At 47.4% G+C, this 23511-nt stretch overlaps 1 protein-coding gene across 1 annotated transcript in view; it reads right to left on the bottom strand.

Annotated features, from left to right (window-relative positions):
- The window catches only part of SMOC2 (SPARC related modular calcium binding 2), a 156313-nt gene that overhangs the window by 75664 nt on the left and 57138 nt on the right, over nucleotides 1-23511 (bottom strand). Inside the window, exons 5-7 of the mRNA XM_081250874.1 lie at nucleotides 10255-10302; nucleotides 7293-7343; nucleotides 5983-6057 (exon numbers count right to left, since the gene is read on the bottom strand). Of these exons, the coding sequence (XP_081107000.1) occupies nucleotides 5983-6057; nucleotides 7293-7343; nucleotides 10255-10302 (174 nt within the window). The remainder of the gene's footprint in view (nucleotides 1-5982; nucleotides 6058-7292; nucleotides 7344-10254; nucleotides 10303-23511) is intronic.

Here is a 23511-nt window from a genome sequence, read left to right as displayed (position 1 = left end):
AAGCAGGTATCCAGTAACCTCTGTAGTGAACACACACACGCGCGAGTGAGAAGATTCTCAAGAAATGTTCTCTTGTTATTTGCGAAGTCCAGGCCTGAGCTCGCATGTGAACAAGTGGATATTAACCCCAGTCCTATCTACACACTGGACTCTGATGGCCCCACTGGACGCCAGGGCTCCCTGGGACACGCCCCGATTCCCAGGAGGTCAGCTCACCATTGCCATGGAGAAGAGGTGCTGAACTGGCGCCCAGAGAGGCTGATCGGATCGCCGTGCCGTGTGGGAACCCAGCCCAGCCCCTGCCCTTCCCGAGGCCCTGGGGGCTCCGAGCAGTAGCAGCCACAACTCTAGTCAGAAGGAAGCCTGCACTAGACCCAGGGGCTCGGGGAAAGGGACGGCTGGGCCCACAGCAGCTCAGCTCACTCTGTCCCCGTGCCGTGAGCGGTCCATCTGGCCCCCGCCCTGGTCCCCTGTGCTCCTTCCCACGGGAAGAGGGGCTTCGTGTGTGGCGCCCCTTCTGCCTGCCTGAGAGCGGTTCTGCCCAGGGTCACCTCCCCTCACGTCCCTTCTGGAGCCACCGCCCTCCCCAGAGGACAGCCTGGCCAGGCGAGAACTGCCGGCACCCATCCAGGTGCTTCCGGGGCGAGGCAGCTCCTAACCCACCATCAACAACAGAGGCACCTCGGGAAACTGGGGCCAAAGTCACATCACAGCAATGTGGTTGGCTTTGAAAGGGACACGTGTCTGATGTGCAGTCACAGACCTGGGCTAAACCCCTGCCAGCCACCTGGAGATTCTGAAAGGTGTTCTTACCCACAAGACAGGGAGAAGTGGGTTATATTATGCATTAAATCACATAGCACTCTGCCTGATGCAAAATAAGCTTTCCACAAATTGTAAGCTATGGCTCTACAAAGGACACTGTTTAACATCAGACCTCAGTAATTCAACAATGGATTAAATCTCATTTATACAGAGGGAATAAATAAGTCGAACACCCTTTTTTGTTTTCACACGGTGAGAGTACAGATGTCTGTGTGTGTATAGGCTGGTGTGTGTTTTCAAGCAGCTCAGATACAATTTGCTTACTTCCATTACTTTTTTTCTGTACTTATGTTGAAATGCTGCATCCTGATTATTTAACCAGAGTTTGAATACTGAAATCTAAGAATTAAATATGATTGGAATTAAAACTCCCTTTTATAGTTAGGAAACTTGGATAAATTGTCTTGTACATTTTTAGGTAGCTTAATTAATATCGATAAACAGCACACTTTTACAGTACCCATTTAAAAGGAGCTATTTGATTTATTTTAATATTTTAATCTCTTCAAATGACCAACACTTTATAAGAATGTAGTTGGCATCTTGATGTTTTGTAATGTCATGTTTGAAGAATGGAATAGAAAGGGAAATGAGCAAGTAATGTTTTAAAGCTTAAAAAGGAAGAAAGAAAATATAACTGGTGTTCTTTTCCCCCAGGGAATGCAATTTACCATGATTTAAAGCAGAATCAAAAGATAAAAATCTTTTGGCAATAATTTTAATATGTGCAATAAAACAAAAATTATCAGCCCCGAATAAAATAGAAAAATGTTTCCACTGAGGGGGTCCCATAAAATTGTGGAACATCCTGAGATACAGAACATCTCTTGGATATAAAACAGAGCTATTTTAAATGGTTTAGGGAGGAAGAAATATTTTTCTTCCAAGTGGGAGGAGGGTTTCAGAGACGGCAAAACCGGGGCCTCTAGGTTTTCTCCAGCTCACATGCAAAACTTAAAAAGACCGCAAATGAGAAGACCACTAAAGCCAGGGGCTTGTTTATCAGAGCCGGCTGAGCGGCTTGCGTGTGCCCTGGGTCTGCAGCCTTCTGCAGCGCCTTGGAGCTGAGGACCCACCTCTGGAGGTCTCCGAGGGGCCATCTCCTTGGCTCGAGCTCAGCTCTCAGAAGAGCCACAGTCAGAGAGAGAAAGCAGACATGCTCCCCTGCCAACTTGGGATTTGAATAAGTAATGAAACAAAACGCCCGATGATGCCCCAGATTGGCGCTCTCGGTCTTCAGGAAGCATCACCGGCTATGAAGCCGCTGGGAGCGGGCACTTGTGCCCCCGGCCAATGCCCACCTCCTAGCTGGCCAGGCTGGGCCTTGCAGAGGCACCGTGACCCCAGACGGTGACAGTGGCCTGAGTAGGATGGGGAAGAACCTCAGCATTCCCAGAACGCAGACTCCTAAAGCGAATAGACGAGGGGGTTCCCGTGCATCACGGCTGAGGCCAACAAGGGTGTTTCCAAGGGGGACTGTCACACAGCACACGTCAAAGGACAATCCACTCCAGGCCCTTAGAGCTCACGTTTCCGGGGGCAACCGTTGGAGGTGTGGGGCAAAGCTAGAACGCATCTCTTTCCCCAGAGCAGGGCAGAGACGCCGACGCAGGATCCACCTTGCATGCTGCCCGCCCGTGGACCCCAGCGAAGCCCTGGGTCCCCGCAGAGCCCTGCACGCCTGGTGCACTGCAGTGTCTGCACAGGAGCACAGGGGCCCACTCGGAGGATAAATTATTTATGTGAAATAAACAATGAGACAGCAGAGAACCCTCTGTGCTCTCCTGGTGGAAAAGATTACAGAGTCCGCCTGCCCATGCCACGCCCCACGGGCCATCACGGGGGCCCCTCCTGCTGGGTGAGCAAGCCGCAAGTCACCCATCTAAACGTCACTCTCTTCTACAAAATGCCTTCCCGGGAACCTCTCTGCTTGACCGAGAGACTGGGGGCCGCGGCTTGGCCGGGTGGACGCACAGTCGGGACCTGCTGGATGCGTTATTGACCAGCTCATGAAGAGCTAGCGAGCCGGGGAAACGGGCTGCACGGGCGCCTCCATCCCGTGTCTAGAAGGGATAGCTCCCTGGAACGCGGCCCCTCCACTCCCTGAAGGGCGGAGGGAGGAGCCCCCCGCCCACCGCCCTGTCCTGGGGACCTGCGGGTGTGGACTGCACTCTCGGGCTCTGTGTGCTGGGTCCCGTTACAAGGGCAGAGCTAAGCGCGCAAAACGAGCCCGGGGCAGACGGGAGGAGCGAGGCTGAGCGTGCGCGCAGAGGGCGGGCGTCGGGGGGCGCGTGCAGGGGGGCGCGCGCAGGGGGCCGAGACGAGGCCGTCTGCGCGCCAGGAGCTGGGGCCCCAGCAGACCCGGCAGTGACCCAAGCAAAGTGCTTATTCCCAGGAGCAGGGAGGGGTAGGAGATAAGAATGTAGGTGAGACAGTGCGCGGTTTGCTCGGGGAACCGCCTGAGGTCTGAGGACGAGGGCCAGGAAGGAGGGTCTTGGGGGAAATGAGAAAGGGGACGAGCGGGGGGTCAGGCTGGAAGACACAGCAGGGTCCGTCCCCATCGCTCGTCCGCAGCCACCATGGGAAACGCCCTTGTGTCCCCACTCCTCCAGCTTTCTCTGCCCCGTCCCCTCAGTGTGATGAACGGCTCGAACTGAAGGTTTAACGGCTGACAATGGCTGTAGGCAGCACGGGTGCATTTTAACAGAGGCCCGGCTGTGTCACCCAGGTGAGCATGGACAGCGATGCCAGGAGCCCCCATGTCTCAGTGGGGCAGAGGAGGTGTCCCCTCTCTGAAGGACAGCGTGAGGAGTACGGCCGGGGGCCGGGTGGTCAGGTGGCACTGCAGTCCCCATCCTCAGAGACCCTGCCCATGCCGTCTGGGCTTGGCTGTGACTGCCTTCTCCTCCTGAGATTCGGGGATGGGACGTGCAGCAGCCCCACTGGCTTGCTGTGTCGGCGGAGCAGGACAGAGGGTCAGCGAGGCATGTGAGGTACCAGCGCGTCGTAAGCACAAGAAACGTTAGCTGCTCTTACGATTATCACTGTTGTTCCAACTAACAAAGAAAGTGCATTCCTTAATATTCTAGATTGGTTTAAAGGAAATCAGGCAGAAATCTGGAACGTATTTAATGTACTGCAGGGCAAGAGTATCAGTTTAATAAATAGAAATATAAATTAATTTTATATAATTAAACAGTGTGTCACAAAATCTCTTATCTGGTAAAATCTCGTAATCAATTTTTATAATTTCTATAAATGGAATGATAAAGTTGAATATAATAAGATGATTCAAGAACATAAAGAAATAGACACTGTCAATTATATATTAATAGAAAAAAACTGAGTCACGCATTCTTAAGAAAAATGCAATTTTAGGTTTTTGTCACTTACTCAATGTATATTGAATCATATAATGAAAATGATGCTTTTCCTGCAAAATGAACCAACAGAAGAATATTTCATTTATATTTATATTGAATTTCAATTACTAAAAGTCTAGCAGTGAAACTGTCATGGTATGTACATTAGGTCAAACTTTTAGTTATTTATGTATTTATTTTTTGTTTCATTTAGTTTGCCTTAGATAAGAATGCAATGATACCATCAAAGTGGCCGTGGAACACGTGGAATAAATAAACATGTATTGAGCGCCTATCACGTGTGAATTTTCATAGACTCGGATTACTTTGTTTCCTTTACAAGGAGGTCCCTTCTGAAAACGACCATCACTTTATGCCCCAGAGTACATTTGCCCGTACCCACACGGTCTCCCTCACTGCGCATGGCAATTATTCTCCCCATGTTTGGTCACGTAAGTAATATGTTATTTTAGTGCAAACTTGGGGGCGGGGGGCGGGAATAGTACTTTTAACTGATATAAAGAAACACCAGAGAAAAAAAGCAACGCATTCTCAGTTTGGCTTCTTCTATAGAGGAACATGAAAGAGTACCAACAAACAAGGTAAATTTTTAAAAACACAGAATAACAAAAAGTCACAAATTATTTATGTTTTGTTAAATAAATGTGTCTACTTCTACCAAAGAAGATTATTACTAAAAGTATCTTTTAAAAATAAAAATTAAGTACAAACGAAACTCTTCTGACATTGAAATCTCAGTGACAATGGTGGTCATTATGTAAAATCTATGATTGTTTGCCATTTTATCACTAAACTTAATAAAGTAAATACTATATTTAACATCTTAAAATACTCACTAGGGCTGACTTTCTTTGGACCCTCAGAAAGAGCATGTATCTGGACAACTGGCATTAAATACAGATACAACCTCATAATTTCCTGCCCCATGTCTACAAGTCAACTCAATGTCACCTTTTTGTATTCTACACATTTAGGCTGATTTAAATCAAATTACAGTGTAGGGTAACTTACGTAAACTGGAATTTCCTGAAGCATTATTTTCAGTCCCACTAAATACTGCAAGTCTGCACTGTTTTTATTAGTTAATTATAATTGACAGGTCATGTAAGGCCTGAAAATCTGGTAATAGAAAGTAATGGGTGAAATACAAACGTACTTGTTCTGTGAACTTATACGGAACTAACTCTGTCAAACCCTGAATAGCTTCCTACTGACAATTAGAACTGCTTTTTAAAACAATGTACATTTCCAATGACATTCTTACAATAATTTTATATTTGTTTCTCAAATTAAGTTTAAGTACTGCCACATTGATGCTCCCCCTGGGCATCAGTGAAATCCCCTGAATTTCAAGGTCCCCCAATAAATCTGAAACATTCAATGTTTGAACTAATTTCCCATATACTAGTCTATATGGTACAGAAGCAAACCAAATTAGGTAACTTTTGGAAATACGGTGACAAGATTGAACAAAACTAACTTGGTTTCTAAAGTTCATAAGAGAAATGTACAGGTTAATGTCTCTATGCAATAGGAAAACTTATCCATAATGATAATTTCTGAGAAAAAAGTGTTAACTATTCTATAATATGTTCTAGAACTTACCATATTTAATAAAACACTCAAATTTGAACTATATTTTGGTGGGCAAGCCATGGCATTATTTGCATGACTCATTGGTAGCCAGGGAAAAAGATGTGTTCTGCATGTAACTTCCAGAAAACAAGACCACTTTCCAGGTCCATTAACTAAGTCACACTGGGCTCCTTTTTACCTGAATTCTTATTGGTTTTGTTCTGTCGACTTTTAACTTGTTCAGTCCAAAGCGTGGGGTATCGTGATGCAATATCTAATGAACCAAAATAAAATGATGATTATTTTAATTCATCATGAAAACACAAAGTCTCTCAATTAAAGATTTCAGCAGGCAGTCTAAAAGCCCCAAAAATCAATATAATCAGTAAACACACATTGTAGATATTTTTTAAAAATAATAAAATGATTATGTGCATGAAACAAAAGGAAATGACAACATACATTTTTTAAAACTTTAGCATATCCCTTTTTCTTTCTTTCTTCATCCAAAAGTATAAATAAAAGTGATATGAGTCCAGACAGGCTCCACTGGAAAGAACAGGTTTTGGCAAAAAGTTCCAAAGTATAGAAACATATCCTTGTGTGGTAAAGATGGATATTCATGTAACACACAGGGTCTTCACTCAGTTGAAAGATTCAATACAAAGTGCAGTATGTAAAGCATAATTTTTGCCTACAACATTCTGGGAACAGATCTTTGGTGGTAATATTAACAAATGTAACTGAATATTTATGGTGTGATCAGTATACCACATGCCCGAGAACCACACTGAAGCCGACCAGCTGGTCGGACGTGCCTTTGTCATCTATCGGCTTTGTGATGTCAGACAAGTTCTCATCTGTGATATGGCGTTCTGAGGGCTCAATGGGCTCAAGTAACAGAGTCCATGGCATTTAGTGCCAAGCAAAAGTTAGTTATTATGATTATCCTTGTTATTATTATTTTCAAAGTATGATGTCATCCTACCCTTTGATCTTTGATTTATTTATTGTGTGCACTCCTTACACTTGGTCTTCAAACCTGACCCCCCTTTCGACCCGAGAATTGGTGATACAGTGGCAAATACCTACAACAATGTATTAAAGGCTAAGAGCAGGCAATCTATCCTCATAACCACAAAATTCAGTAAGCCTCTGAAACATCTCTACACATATGACTTCACAAAACTGGTCTCTGTAAAGGTGGCGATCACATGACATGAAGAGTGAGCGGGGGAAATGGCATATGCTAGTGCACCCTTTGGAAATATATATTTCATGTTATCCAGATAAAATTTCAACTTAGAGACTTGTACTTAAAGAGGGGCCTCTGCGTGTGCTGTGTGAAAGCACCACGGCAACACTCAGGGCCCTCAGGAGGGACGGCGGGGCCTCATAAAGGTGGAAAAGGCCAACCCAGCCCGTCCTGAGCACAGTCCTCGCAAGAGGACGTAGCTGCACCCCCAGGCCCGCGCCCTACCCCCAACACAACCCCCCACCGACACTCACCTTCCTCATCTCCTTGAGGCTGAGTCTCCAACGCTGGAGCTGAGGCATCATCTGAATTCAGAACGGAAAAGATTTGCAAGGAGACTACAATTATGAGAGTAAGTGAAGTAAGTGTGCATACAGGATGGACCCCAAGGATTGCATATACCCCACGAACCACCAAACCACAACCCAGCACTCAGTAAACCATACAGAGGCTCAAAGCTCCAAACAGACCTCAAGGGGAAGGGTTAGATGTGATGCAAAGCATTGGAGCCAACCGGACGGATGAGGGAGGGATGGCAGGAATGGGGGGGCTGGGGGGCTCGGGGGCTGGCATCCCTGCTGTGTCCCTGTTTTCCAGAGTGGAAGGCAGGGATGGAGACCCAGGCCCTGCACTGTGCCCCGTGGGTCTCTCGACCCCTCAGGCCTCCTGTGTCGACACATGAGAGGCTGGTGGGGAACCGGGTGAGAGTTCTGAGGGACGAGTGTGGATTAGAAAGCTCTATGCCATTTCACTGAAAACATTATTCCAAGGACACAGTCTTTATTGAATTAGTTGAAAAACACTTGTTGGGTTCCCCGGTAAGCAAGCCTCTAGAAGCCCCCCAGGCAAGGGGGCCCTAGCCAGGGATGCTGTTACAAGGCACACTGCGGGGGGCTCTCGAGAACCATCCTAGTGTTTTTATTCGTGTGATTTTTTTTTAACACTTTCAGGATCAAAATACAGTAAGCAGTGGTAGAGAGACGGAGCAGCCACAGGGCTTATGTAGTTAACTGTGACTCATTACTATCCCAGCTCTCTGAAGAATAAAAATGAAGTTCTTTTTAGGGGAAAACCAAAAAGAGTATTTTTAAAATTCTTTAACATTTAACCATCTCCAGAAAAAAAAGCTTGTTATCTGTCAAAATACTGACAAAATGTAGCATCATTTATCTGAAATAGCCAAGTCAAATAATGATAGTAGCAATAAACTAGAAGTATTTTGCTATTGAATATTCTATAATTTTCTTCCAAGAATGAAATGGGGAACATATTTAAAACATATTTAACATATTTGAAAGTCCTAACAGAACATACTGAGAAAAGTCTTAGCATATTTAAACATCCTTTGGAATGACAACCATAAAGTACATAGTTAATGTTGCACATTTTTGCTGAGGCCTAAGCAAGCCACCACGCTGGGGCCAGCAGCCCCAGTCTGATCCCTGGGTCCAGGCCAGATCCCAGGTCCAGAGTTCTCAGCCAAGCTAACCACGGCGAGAGGAGATGGGTGAGGGGGGCGTCCCTGAGGGACAATGATGGGTGCCGGCCCCCACGCCTGTCCCTCCCCTGCCCCTAATGCCAGCACCAGAGGCCCCTATGTTCCTGCCTTGGCAAAGGCAGGCCCCTGGGCAGCATGACCCTCCTCACCCACCACCAGGCTCTGGCCCCTGGAGAGTCTGTCCCGGTGCAACTAGCCCACTGGCACCTACTGGGCTCAGCCTTTAGAAAATGAAGCAAAGTCATGGACAGCTTGGTGCCTTTCACTTCCCGCCAGGGGAGTTTGTTAAATGTCTCTTTTTCCCGATAACCCAGCTTCGTTACTTATTCTCAGGTATTTCCTCTGACAGGCACGTCTGGAGATCAAGGGGCTTCAGTAGAAGGAATATGTTCTTCCCTTAAATCCACTTTTGAGCCCACGTGCCAATTCCTCGGAGATTTTTAAAAAAATTTTACCGTGGATTCAACCTGTATCACCATGAACAGGATTGGGCGCGGGCGCCTGAAAGAGTATTTCCCTCCATCTCCCTTTCAGCCTTTGACTCCTGTTTCTCACCACGAACAAGTACACTTCCGCTCCTCTAAAACGTACCAGAATGCTCACCCCATCTTCACCTCCCCCTTCCAAACGGAAACCCTCGCCCGAGCCAGTGTCCTGACCCCACCTGCCGGTCCCTCTCTCACCTACAAACTGGGCTCTTCTCCCCACCTGTGAGGGTCTCTGCCCAGGTCACACCTGTCCCAGCTTTCACACCCAGGGTGCTCCACTCACCTCCTCCTCCTCTGTGAAACCGCTCCAATTCCGCCCTCGTCTGCGCCCGCCCTGCGTGCTGTCTACACAGCTGGCATTTACTCGTGTGCCAATCTGTGTGGATCTCATGGATTTATCTTAATGATACAAAGACTCTACAATCTTTCCAGGACAAGGACAGTGGCCACCGTGACTTCAATACACACTTAAAAGACCTTGGTTGAATAAAACTGGGGTCTTTTGACTTCATATCACTTTTCTCTATTACTGGTTCATATACTATAACCTACCTCAGGAAAAAAAAAGTACTTAAGATGTTGGTACATTATTTTTATTTCATCTTAAAAATAAATTCTGACTTTACAGGTTGATATAAAGACAGAAAATGTGTCATTGGGACTAACGGGTGACAGCTGAGGAAAGGGCAAAGAGGCCACGGTGGGCTTGTGGCGGCCAGCGGAGATGCTCCAGGAGCCGTGGGATGATTTCCAAAGGAAATGCTCCCTGCTCCGTCAGGTTCCTGCGGGTACTGGTCCCAGAAGCAGTGACTGTCATAGATGGAAACCGCTCCCTCTTCCTTATGAGGAGCAGCAGACAGAGCTCCTTTAGTGACCTCCGACGACTGCTACGCTAGAGGCTCGTGCCAGCCCTGGAGTCCCCTGCACAGATATGGACCCGGGATGATCCTGACACCGTCCACAGGTGGTCCCAACACAAGCCACGTCTAAGAAGCCCTGACGCGGACACAAGTGGGTTACCCAGCAGGTCACGTGCCCGGCACCTGCCAGGTCCCAGCAACCCTAAGGGTCAAATGAACGTTTGCTGAATGAATAAATAATTAACAAAGGGCTTCAGCTCCCATTACCATCACTGATATACATTGACATTTTAACTTGAGACGTTATTTTAAGGCATAGATTGGATTCGCTGTAGTAATATATCAAGGAAGTTCATTTTAAGATAGTTACCTGTTTTTCCTGTGCCTTCCCGTTGGGGTAACTTTTCATTTACGGAACCTAAAAGAGGAAAATAAGGGATAAAATTACTCTTGGCTCTCAAATGGTCATCACTAATTGTTACACAGACATTTTATTCCATTTTGATTAATTCACAGGGTTTTGTCACTTTCTAGTTAAATTACACAAGCTACCTAGTGCCCTGGGGTGACTCTGTCATCTGAAATCACAAGCCCAAAACTAGGAGATGTAAGATTAGCTCCTATTTCTCTGGCTGCCTGGCTTGTGATATACATAAGACCCTCTAGGGTACAAAATATAGCAGTTTCTAACTAACCTTTTTAACATACATCACTATGTGGGGATAGTTGAGTGAATTAGATTTTTTAAAAACTTTAAAAATTTTTAGAACTTTTTAAAAAGTAATAAAAAGTTATTCAACTAAAGATAAAAAAAATCCTGGTTTCAGCTGAATTCTGATTTATGGAAAACTGAGGAACCGTCTTTTTGTAAGGGGAGTACAGCAAATACACTAAGGTTAACTGAGTAATTTATGACAAAATTTTAACAATTCTATTACACTGAAAGGTTTATATCACAAATAGGAGGCATTGCTCTGCCTTCCCCATAGACTGAAACCGTTATGGCACCAACATTTTCCTCACCGTTATTACACCTACTCAAAGGAATAAGCAAATTCTGTTCAGCATTAATTTGGAGTTTATCTGCCCGTCCAGTTCAGAATATTCCATCCAGGATTCATTTAGAATTTCCCTAGTCATATGCTAGCAAGACTCTGCAGCTAAAATATTTCATGAAATAAAACTTGAAATTCATTGCTTGTTTTTTCCATTTTGAATATAACATTGAAATACAGACTTGTATTTATACTAAAGATATAAACTTCAGGACATTTTGAGAATGTTTATCTTGTCTTGGAAATATCATGGTTCTACAGCAGGAAATGCACGAGCAGTTCATTGTAGATGCGATCCTGAAGGGCGGGGCAGACAGTATAAGCCAGGGTTGCTGATCATCCTCTCCAAATGTTGACAGAAATGACACTGAGGGCGTGGGTTCCCCTACACTCAGCCCAGAGGTTACAGGAAGGAGCAAGATACAACAGTAAACACTAGGTGGCCTGAGTGGGGTTCTGCAGGAGACACAGCCTGTCCTCCCGACCCCAGCTGCTTGTCTGAAATACCTGAATCATAGGCATCTGGAAATGCAGTTCAGTCAATAGATACAAAGGACCAGATTTTCCTGGTGCATCTATTTGCACAATATTTGGGGTGCTCCCCAAAGCAGCTGTTGGTTATTTCCCGGCTGTGGCCGGTACTATGCAGTGAAATGTTACATGCTTTCCAGGGTCAAAGCACAGGGCTTTACTTCTGGTGAGAATTCCCAGAGGTATAAAGTGAGCTCGTTGTGTGGCCTTCTGACAAAGTTTTCAGGATCCTACTTTGCTCATTTCTCCCTTTGTAGCATCTCTTTACAAATCCAGATTTCTTAAAGGGCTTAAGTTTCTTAGTCATCGGTTTATTTTTATCATGCGTTTCTGCAGTGAGTCAAAAAATGTTTTCTGTTTTGACTGGGAAATGACAATATTTCAGTAATATTTCTGAATACGACTATGTAGGTTTTACTCTTCTGAGCTAAATGCAAACATCCCAAATAATAATTAGAACCCCCTCCCCACCAAGCAAGCTTCTCAACTGAATCAAGATAATATTTTGTAACCTAGGGCCTGAAGTCTCCAAGCTGCTGGTTCACGCTTTGATTAGTGGCTGAGGTCTGAAGACAACATTTAGAAAGTATCTACCTACTCCCTTGGCTCCCTTTCTGTCTCTGAACCAATCAGTGTCGTGGCTTGCTCATCAGCCACACCCAATCCAATCAGTGTTCACTTAAATAAATCCGCACGAAATTAATTCCACCTTGTTCCTAAGATGTAGAAATAATTTTAACATAGAACCACGCGTCCCTGGATAACCTGCTCCAAATATTTTGCTGCACAGTACTGGGGGGGTGGTGCAATCCCAACAGGGCATGTACTTCCTCATCCAACTGCCTCTGGACCAGAAACCCCCCCACGCCTTCCCGCCCCAGCTTCCCCCAGCACCCTGTCCTCAAGGACTCGGGAGACAGGTGAGCATCACTCTCCACACAGCAAAGCTGCTGGGCAAAGTAGAATCCAGGAACCCAGAACCACAACACCCCTCTTCTTGCTCTTTCATTACATCTTTCTGGAGGTAAGAATTTGCTGAAGAACTCCCAAGAGTTGGAGCAGGTGAGATTCCAGGATGTAAGTGCAGAAAGGGAGCCTAGAAATAGGAGCGTGGCTGGCCGTAAACAGCTCTGCAGACCATGGGCTGGTTGGCTGAACCTTCAGACAGGAACACTCTGCCCCTCAGATTCCTATTTCAAAGGACACATTTGAATTCCATTTGTGAGATCTCATCCCATTTAAACGCTATTTTAAAAGGGTGGCTTTTTTAGCAATTAAGGTATGCATTTCTGGTGGAGGAAACCACAGAAAGACAATGTGAGGAGACTGTCTACAGTCAAGCGGAAGAATAATGAGCCCTGTAGCCCTGAGTCCTTGGTTCAAATCCAGCTACACTCAGTAATGCCAGCTTGCTGCCAAAACAGCGCCAAGCAGGGTGCAGTGTTTGCTGAAAGGGTTGGTGGCCTAAGATGAGCCCTTTTCACAAGCACTCAGTGTACCTTAGAAATGACTAAGGGGCCGAGGGGCTGCAATGTGTGCAGTCAGAGGAGCCCTGAGAGGGTTTAATGAGGTCAGCTCACTGCAGGCAGGCACTTGCTTAGCAAGTAGATTGATGGTCCTTCAGAGCACAGTTAAACGAGCTGCAGTGATGTATTCCTTTCTGGAATCTCATGTCCTGGAGCAGATTTGCAATGTCACATGGCTTTGCTTCAGCCAGAGGGAGAGAGAGTGAGACAAGAGGGAGAGAGAGAAGGGAGGAAGGAAGGAAGGAAGGAAGGAAGGAAGGAAGGAAGGAAGGAAGGAAGGAAGGGAGGGAGAGAGAGAGAGAAAGAGAGAGAGAGAGAGAGAGAAAGAGAGGGAGAGATAGAGAGAGAAAGAGAGAGAGAGAAAGAGAGAGAGAGAGAGAGAAAGAAAAAGAAAGAAAGAAAGAAAGAAGGAAGGAGGAAGAAGGAAGGAAGGGAGTCGAAGCAGAGGCTGCAGTCTGCTGTATCTTCTGGACGGGCATTTCTCTCCCTGCTCCTCTGAGCTAGGTCACTAGACTGTTGACCCTGGGCTCTGAAAGCCGAGGTCCCACAAAGCTCTGCACCTAAACCAGGTCTCACCATCCTTCTAGGCTCTTCCTCCAGGGTAAGGACCTCGGGCTTTTCTCAGGAGCTGTCTGGCTGCTCCGCCTACCACTGTCTGGTCAGGACCACGTGTGGATGACGTGGCTGACCACGGCGACTGTGTGTTGTGGGAAGAGGGCGGAACGTGTGTGACAGGGCAAACACCACTACCTACCAGCTCTGTGCCCTGGGCAGAAAGCTCGGTTCCCTCATCCGTAAACTGGCAGGGTGGGGACCTCCCTCACAGGCTGGAAGAAGCCAGCAGAGAAATCAACACATACGAGGCCACAATGACTTTTCACTTAAAATATTTCAGGACACTCAGGTATTTGCATGTTGTTTATTCCTCCTGTGGCCTCTCCCTTCACGTATGTATATTTTATAGGTCAAGAGGGTAACAGCCGCTTGCAACAAAGAGCAAGGCTGTCTCCACTCAACAGCAAATGGTTAAAATGTGCAGCCACTGGCAGGATACCTGCGTGACATCGGCCTCTCTGTGGCCACTTGCTTTCATTCATTCATTCATTCAACATGTTCACGGGATACAGCACAAAAAAGTTCCATCTACTTTGGAGTGATAGGCATTAAGCAGAAATTATTCAAATAACTCATATTACAGCTGTGTACATAGTCTATACAGTTCCTTCTGTGTGCTGGTCACCATTCTACGCACAGCACATACATTAAGTCATCTAATGATGGCAGCAACCCTGAAGTAGGTGCCACTATTATACCCATTAGACAGACGAGGAGACTGAGACCCACAGAGACGTGTAACAGCCCAAGGTCACTTGGCCAGTAAGTGGCAGACCCAGGGTCCACGCCTGTGCTTTTAGCCCACAGGGGAACTAACCTGGTCTGAGCAGTCAGGGCTGGCCTCCCCAAGGAGGCTGGAAGGAGAACCCCCATGAGGCAGAAAGGACAGCAGAGGGGAGCCAAGAGCACAGGCCAGCAGTGACAGGAGCACAGCAGGTCTTAGAGCCTGGCCAACGTGCGGGCTCCAGGTGTCTCTCTGTAAACTCCATGTCTGTGTCCTTCTACACACATCCTCTGTCTGCAAGGACACAGGCAGGCTCCCCTCTCACCTCGGCCTCTGCAGAGACCAGCGGCCTCACGCAGAGCCCGCGTGTGGAAGGCCTGGGCGTAACCTGAAGGTTAACGCAACCCTGGCCATTCCTGACAGCGCTTGACTTCAGACCTGCTTACGCACTCCTGGCTGTGGACAGGCCCAGGGACTGGAGAGCAGAGGCAGAAAAGGGCCCTGCCTGGAACATGTGCTGGGGATGCCAGGGCCAGGCGCCGAGTCCACGTTGGAGCCAGAGTTCCTGAAAACAGCCCAGGCCCAGGGCCCTTCTGTGGGTGCTGGGGGCAGTCCTACAGTTGAAGCAGCATGTACAGTGGGAGCTGTTGGGGTGACTTTTAATAAATCAGTATGGCGTTATGCCCCGCCGTTTACTTCCCGAAGTTGATGGGGATGCAACTCAGTTAATGTTTGGGTCAAAGCAGTTGAAAACCTGGGAAGTCCGAGCACCACGTGGCCCATTCCACCTGCCTTCAGAACGGCATCAGGGCAGCCCTGGGGCCGTGTGCTGCCCCGGCCCCTCCCCAGCTGGACCCCGCTGGCCGAGTAAAGTGAGACACCGCCCCGTGACCTTGGGCGCCTCACCCCACTTCTCAGCCACCTTCATTGTTCACTCCCATCCTCACCAGCCTTCCCCCTCGGCAGAAACCACCCACAAAGCCAGAGCTTTTTACCCAGTGCTTCTGACACAAGAAAGAGCCTGCCCTCTGCAGTCAGAACCCTTGAGGACACACTCCAGTGACCAGGCTGTGACCAGGGCCCTCCCTGAGCCGCCCTGCGAGGCCAGAGGCCGGGGGACGGGCTCCAGGAAGGTCCAGCTGGGCAGTGGGTGAGGCAACCTGACCTACAGGGCAGCAAAGACAGGATCATCTGGACTGGGCGCCGGGGCCCCTGGTCCCTCTGTCTCCAGTGAAGCGAACAGTCCGGGGGGCGAGCAGTGGTCCCTCTGAGCTGCACGCGCATCCTCTGGAGCACGGCCGGCAGGCCCAGGCGCAAAGGCGCGTGCCTCTCCGGGGCCGACGCTGGGGCTCTCAGGCCACGTCCCCTCCAGACTGCCCACCCAGCCCTGTGCCGGGGAGGCCTCGGGCATTCTTCCGAGACCTGGGTGCCCCGGGGGAAGCTCTGCCCGCCGCCCCTGGGGAACCCCTGCAGCCACACCCACCTTCTCAGCATCCAGGCACACCTGCCGAAGTGCATCTTCGTCCACCAGACGCCCGAGGGGCTCGGGCCAGACGCTCCTATTCAGCTCAGGTGACGTCCGGGTGGTGTGACTGAGCTAGGGCCCCAGCCGGCTGGTCAGGCCACTTGGAGCAGACACGGAGCCAGGCCCTGTGTCCCTCGCCCAGGGATGGCCAGGGGCTGACACTGGAGATGGGCCACTGCAGGTAGGGGCTCTCGGTTGACCCTCTGCCCAGGAGCACCAGTGTCCTCACTGGGAAACTTGTCAAAATACGAGACCTCAGGCGTCCCTCCAGACCCATGGAATCAGAAATTCTGCGGTGGGGAGTAGGAATCTGTGTTGTCAAGCCCTTTGTGGACCAAAGTTTGGGCACCAGAGCTCCAAGGAAAAGGGCTTGGCCTGCGCTCTCTGCAGTGATTATTATTATTGTATTCTTTTTGTTATTATGAACTTGTCTATGTCTTGTCTGTCAAGCCCCAGCGGCTCCCGCAGACCCACCAGGATGTCTCCTGTTTTCCTACTTTTATATCTCTGTGGACCCAGAAACTAAACAAAACCGGCTCGTCTCCCCGCAGTGAGCCGCTGCAAAATTGATGGGCTGGAAGAAGGCCCGCCCGGTCCCGAAGGACAGGGGGTGTCCCCTTGGGTTTACTCTCCCTGGGTCTTTTGTCTTACCTAGTGATTCTGCCTTTGAATAGTTGGGATTCCTGGCTACATGGGCTTCAGACAAAAGGGATGTTCAGACTTCATTCACTCTGAGCTGAGCACCCTGACTGTCCCACATCTGAGCATCCCCTCTCAAGATGGTAAGAGAAGAAATAAGCAAATCACAAATTTTGCTTTAAAAAATTGAGAGATTATTTCTGGATTTACTTTCCATCAGTGTCCACTTTAATGTCTTTGTTTTATATTTCTTACTTTAATGTCTGAATGTTCACGTATTTCAATGGCCAGAGAAAACAAACATCACGATCATTCTTGCAACAGGGTCATTCACAGTCAATAGCTTCATGAATCTTCCCAATGTTTGACCATGGCAGTTGTACATTTAAAAAGGTGCCATAAAAAATTGTTTTGTTTAAAAAAAATAAGGAAAATACATATACTTGTTTTTTAATGCGGAGATATGGGATACCTCTGGAAGAGATTAGCCATTGTTATTTATATAGAGTTATATGTTCTGGGACCATTTACTTCTAAAAGACCTTTTAATTTATTTTATGAAGTTTTGTTAAATATTAGAAAATATGAGAAAAAAAGCTATTTATGGCTTAAGTGTGGAAGAGGACAGTTTATAGAGTACGCTTTTAAAGTAAGGAAAGATGCGGTTAAAAAGTAGCCACCAAATTAAATGTATAATGGAGTACAATAATAGAGCAGAATATAATATAAATCAACTATTATACACCAGAAAGTACTTTTTTCCAGAAAGGAAAACTAACAACACCAAAATGTTGCCCATCAGGTAAATAAATAATTCAAAAGAAGTCCAAACTGAAAAGGAAAAGACAGACAGACAGACAGCTGTGGCTCTGGGCGCAGACATGCCCCAGCACCACGGCCAGTAAAGGGCCGAGGGAAAATCCGGCTCCTGGCTGGTGCTGGTCAGACGGGGTCATCAGAGGTCCTTAACGCTGATTCTCAAACAGGCTTCTAAGTCTTGTTTAGCACAATAACCGCACCTCATGGTCTTTTCCTTGAATATTTGACTTAATTTTTAAAAAATCTTTCAGCGGCAATTAAACACCTTCTGAGATTTCCACAATCTGGAACTTTTATCAGAAATTTTACATATCCCACGTTGGCTGTATCAAATTACTATTTTTTCTCATCATGGATGTAAAATGAATTTCCTCAGTACTTCAAAAATCGTCATAACAGTAGGTGTTAGACAGTAAGATAATATATATTTTTCTCTAAAGAATGACTTCGTTAGAGCAGTTTGCACGGAAGGCTGGCAGCAAAGCCCACCTCTCCCCCCGGGGCTCACCTCCGTCTGAAACGCGGGCTCCATTCAGTGCCTCTTCTACGTCTTGTTACAGTTGTTTGTTTTCACATTTCCTCGCCAGTAGGTGTTCAAATGTTTTATTTTAACAAATATCGTTTTCAAGAAAAGAATTGTTAAGCCTGAAGAAAAAGCCATTTTGAAGGGAAAAAATGTTCCCTCTGATCTGTAACCTTTCCCATCAAGCAAACGACTCTGAATGTGCATTTGAATAATTCTCATAAAGAGGTACTTCAGAGGCACAGCTGTGTTGTTGATTTCAATATTTGGGAATTCAGTTGTTCTGGATCTTTCTTTCAAGTTCCTCAGCTCTGGAGGGCCCTTAACTTATTACCAGGGAAATTCACTGGTGAAAAAAACAGCTTCTCTTTATAAAGTGAAAATTTTCAGAACTCATAAGGATATTCACACAAACATGGAGTTCCACCATTTCAGGTAGTGGCCAAAACTTTAGGCATGGTAGGAAAATGCAAAGATCATAGTTCAATTAATGCAAATAACATATAGAAAAGTTATTCAGTCTAATCCAAGTTTCTCTGTCATTTATAACCAGGTCTTCCAAAACCCAAATTTAGAAGTTGGTCCGAGAAGCTGTCATCAGAATGCATATGAGCTGAGTAAACTCCCAGAAACGACCACTGACTTGCTCATTCCTGCAAAGCTTTCTTTCTATCATTAAAATCAATGAGTAGACCGTATTCTACACTTCGAGAAGGAACTCCTCAAACACTTGATGTGGCCATGGCCGGTTGAACAAGATTTCCACTCCTTCCCCGGAAACATTGTCCCTATGACTGGCCTTGGTTTAAAGAGGGGTGCGTGGCGGTGCGGGCGGAATCTCAAGCCGCAGTTATGGGTGTTGCTCAGTCTCTTCTACAACCCGAGGTCTGTAGCTTACTTCAAACGCATACCTCAAGCTGAGTTACATATGAAGATTCTTTGGATATCATAATATTAAGAGTTCCTGCATGTAGGCTCGGCTTACAATGTCTTCGACTGCTTTGTACTCACGCCAGGAATAAACTCTTGGCTAGGGTGCACGGTAACAGAGGGAGATGAGATTAAGACCCCGAAGCTCTTTCCAATTAATCGAGAATGGGTCAGCTACAGAAATCCTCCCTCGGAAAAAAGTCTTTTGTTTTTAAGCTCTCCTCCTGCCCCCAGCAGTGTCAGTCTTCAAATCTTTAGAAAGAAGAAGAACAAGAGAAAATCCCTACAGAATAAATATAAATCAGCTGTGCCCGGATGGAGACCTGAGGACCCGGCCCCTCAGCAGCAAGAAAGACGGAGGGAAGACCCAGTGGGCTGCCTGGCACTGCCTTGACCGTCCTGAGCATCCCTGGTGCAAGTGAAGCCCCCTCCCCACAGCAGACCCATGGTCTAGACCAGCAGGGCCGGGGGTATCATCTCCAGGAGCGCCTGCTGTCAGGCAGGGCAGGGCTGGGAGTGCGTCTGGATGTAGCTCAAAGAGCAGCTGTTTGGTCCTGAATGCATCTCAGGGCAACATGCTGCTGCTTCCCCAGAAGAGGGAAAGCCCTTCCCGCCCCTGCTCACCTCCCCACCTGACTTGGTAAGGCGAAGAGCAGACCTAGGGCCCCTTGAGGCTAAGCTGTGGAAGGAGACCGTTCTGCCCCTCTCCTCTGGGAACTGTCTCCTCCAGACGCCTCCCTGCGCTCTCCGGACGGTGAGTCGCCCCTCTCTGGGGGCCCACGGCTTCCGCACGGAACTCCCAGGTCCTCGACGGGTGGGTCCGGCTGTGGGCGCCTGGCCTGGCAAAGGTTCGGTAAATGCTGCTGGTGGAGATGGTCGTTAACGAGAAATGACGGGTGGGTTTCTAAGGCGGGACGAGCGTCACGGGGCCTGGCCGCTACCGCTCACTGAAGGGACGGCTTTGATCCCGTTCTCAGGGTCCTCACCGCGTGGGAATGATCCCGTCACCAGGAAGCAGGGGCCAACGGGGGCCAAAGGGGCCAACGTCTCCCCCGAAGCTCCCTGCCCCCTAAGGCTTGAGCTCCACTGAGATTCACGAGTCCGAGTCCGTGGCTGGAAGGAGAGACAAGGCAGGTCGCCCCTCGTTGTGAAAATCTGTGCGATTACCTGTCAGCCCCCCGAGCAACAGTGGTCCAGGAAGTGCGCTGACTTGGTGAAAGCTGCTTAAAGCAGGTGGTGGGTTCCAGGGCCACCGAGGAGTCACCGCAGTGGGTGGGGCGTGGCCCTCCTTGTCCTGCAAGCACGTCGCTGGGGCCTGGACAACACGGCCCCGTGGTCGTGGAGCTCAGAGCTGGGAGTTACACATATTCGAACTCATTATTTCTTATAAATAAGGAATTCAAGGCCCATGAAGTCACATTATGGTATCTGGCAGAAAATGTGGGCAATGGAGACAAAAGCATAGATTTAAATCCCAGCCCCATCACTTACATGCACAGGGGCCTCCGGTCAGGCTCTCAACTGTAAATAGAAGGTAAAATACCACTTCTACCTCGGGGGCGTGACGCTGATACAGGACAGCCCCGTGAGTGAGCCCGGCCACTGTCGGCACCGACATGGGCTCCCGGCCTGCTCTCCCCCCTCGTCCTACACGGCCCCTGGCAGATGCTGACCCTGACACTGGTCTTCCCCAAACCCTCCTACAGTCTCTTTCCTGCCATCCCTCCCCTGCAGGGAAGGGGCCGTCCTGACCCCACCTCCCCTTCCGCTTCCTAGACATCCAGCACCTTCCCTCTGTCAAAATCCTCGGGAAAGGATGTCAGATAACTTAAAACCTCGGGGAGCATTTAAATCAGTGTGTTACCCCTTCCATGGGCTTTGCATCTTTAACTTTCTGAATCTGTGAAACATCACACTCACACATGAAGTGCATCAACACAAACGCACAGCCCAGTGACTTACCACCCTCGGTCCAGGGAAACTGTGTCCCGGCAGGGGGAGGGACCCCCAGGCCCAGCCCTCTTTCCCATCACAAAGTCCTCCCCGTTCCACACCTCACCGCTGTCCTGAGAGTCTGACCACTGAAGCTGAGTGTTGTCTGGTTTTTGAATTTTAAATGGGCTTCGGTGTTCCGGGCTCCGGCCCCCTCACGCAGACACACTCACTGGAGCCGCGTTTCACTGCAGCAGCTCCTCTGTGTTCTCGCCGTTCCTGTCCTACCCGTGGGCCAAGCAAGCACGTGATCTCTCCCTCAGACACCAGTGGACGCTCGTTGGCTTCCAGGATCTGGTCATCACTACCAGCATGCCATGCACACTCTCTCACACGCCTCCCGCTACAAAGCGGGCCCGTCTGCAGGGGCAAAGCTGAGGGCACGTTGGGGGCCCCCCTGGGTTCACCGCTGCTGCCCCTTCCTGGCTGTCAGGGAGTCTCCCTGGGGGGCTGGTTTGCATCTCCCTGCTACTGATGAGCACAAGCACCTTTTCCTATGTGCACTGGTCCCTAGAATTTCCTCATTTATAAAATGCTGCCTGTTCAAGACTTGTCTTTTTCTGCTAGATGGCCTCATTATCCCATTCTTCTTACTGATCCATAGGAATTTGGTGCTTTGCGTTAATGGCTTAAAAACACATGACTGTGAAATAAAAAAAGCCTTCCCTTTGAAGGTCTTTCTGGGAGGAGTGGGCTGGGGGACGTGGATGCTGGGGCCCCCTCTGTTCCACGGAAATCAGCCGTGAGTGGATGTCCCCCGCCCTCCCCAGGGGCTGTTGCAACGTGTGTCTGCACCAGTTCATAATAAACATACACATGCATTCTAAGTGACCGTTATTGTTTATTGCTAAGTTTTAATGTGTGTCTGTACCAGTTCATAATAAACACACACATGCATTCTAAGTGACTGTTATTGTTTATTGCTAAGTTTTAATATCTTTTTCTGATTTTCAAATTTCTATAGAATGTGCTTATATGGTAAGCTCCCTGCGAACTCCAGGGCCAAAGACCACTGTTGACTGCTGATGTTTATCTAGTTGTAATAAACTAGATGGAAATCATTCCCACGCTCTACAGAGAGTAGACAAAGCTTGTCAGCCCCAGCAGGTGTCAGCCAGGGTCCCAGGGAAGGGAGGAGGACGCCCCTGGGGGTTTGCAGATGGAAAGTGACCAGCTGACATGCACGTTGTTAACCACAATCTCTCGCAAAGTGATGCTCATTGCCACACTCTTGCACGAGATTGGTGAGGGTGTGTCAGTACCTGGTAGGAAGTTATGTTACATTGTGTTACAAAAGTCTATCATAAACTCTGTGTGTGCGTGCACTCAGGACTCCCAACACTCTCCCTTAATACCAAGATTCTCTCAACCACCCCCTGCAGCGCACAGTTTCCACATGTGTTCCGAGCAAAGGCACCTGCTCTCCCCCACCCATATCTCTGCAGAATAAAAGCATGAATACAGCTGGGGATTCATAGAATGTTCCCATAACTCTGGCCAAGCTGCAAAACCAAGCCACGGGGGTGAAAAGGGAGGCACTCCTACAGGGAGCTCGGTCTCGGTCTGGGAGGGAGCCTGCCCTGCCCACATCACAAGTGTCCTCAGAGACACGCCTTCGCCGCCCCCGCTGGCATTTTCCATGCAATAAACACCAGATTCTAAGCAAAAGGGAAGAATACTCTTTCTTCCATAACCCATCACTTGAAACAAAAAAGTCTACATGGGCAGTGAAAAAAATGGAGCATTTCTATACAGCAAAATATTGCGGCTACCTGGTTGGAAAAAATGTGAGTGAACAGTACAGTGGTTTGATTCTAGAAACAAAGTGTTACAGGGAAGTTATAAGAAATCCAGCCAACTTTGCTCATGGTTTTCTAAGAAAGTTCTTTCAGACACTACTTAATTTCTCAAAGGTGTCACTAAAATCACAGAAATAGGTATCTCCTCTGTTGTCTCCTTCGTAAAATAAGGCTAAGCTTGATTCAAAATGCTGTTACTTGGTTGAAATGAAATAAGCATTTGCAAGTAACTTTCAGAGTGAGGGACAAAACAGAGGCCAATTCATTATGCTAATTTTTTCTCTTTCATTTACTCCATGAGCTTGTAAAAGAATTATTAGGTGCAAATGTAAGCTCACTAAAAATATATTTACAGCAATTTTTAGATCTTGGATGACAAAACAGTTTTAAAAATAAGTATATTTTAATTCCACATTATGCACACCCCCTGGCTTTTAAGTGATGACCAGTCACTTAAAATATTAGGTTTTGTGTTACTGCTAATTACGGACGTCATCATTCTGAAGCAGTTATGAGTTCTGACCTGTGCCTTGGCTCCTGGTATAAATGTCTGAATCATGAACAGAATTTCTAATTATAAGATGCCTGTTCTTGAAACAGAAAAGGGGTCTAAAAGTAAACTGTAAATACACGTTTCAGTATTTTACGTGAAAATTCAGGAAGATGTTTTGTATTGTTACATAACAGTATGTTTTTCCCTAGTAAGCTTAATCTAGTAATTGTGACACAAGGATCATGAAATTTCTTCATACATGGTCTGATAGGTCTCCCTTACCAATTAATCAAAACTCAAGCTGCAGACCATTTTCAAACAAAAATGATCTGAATCTTTTATAACATTTTTGGTAAAATATTAATGGAAAACAGACCATTTTATGGATTCTTCTCCTGCCAATATTATTACCTTCAGTACATGAGGCCCTCAGTAATAAAATAACACAAATAAACC

Source organism: Mesoplodon bidens, assembly GCF_964165515.1.
Source record: "Mesoplodon bidens genome assembly, chromosome: 12".
Taxonomy (NCBI): Eukaryota; Metazoa; Chordata; class Mammalia; order Artiodactyla; family Ziphiidae; genus Mesoplodon; species Mesoplodon bidens.
Note: the sequence above shows the minus strand (reverse complement) of the source record. Positions and strands in the feature narration are given on the sequence as shown.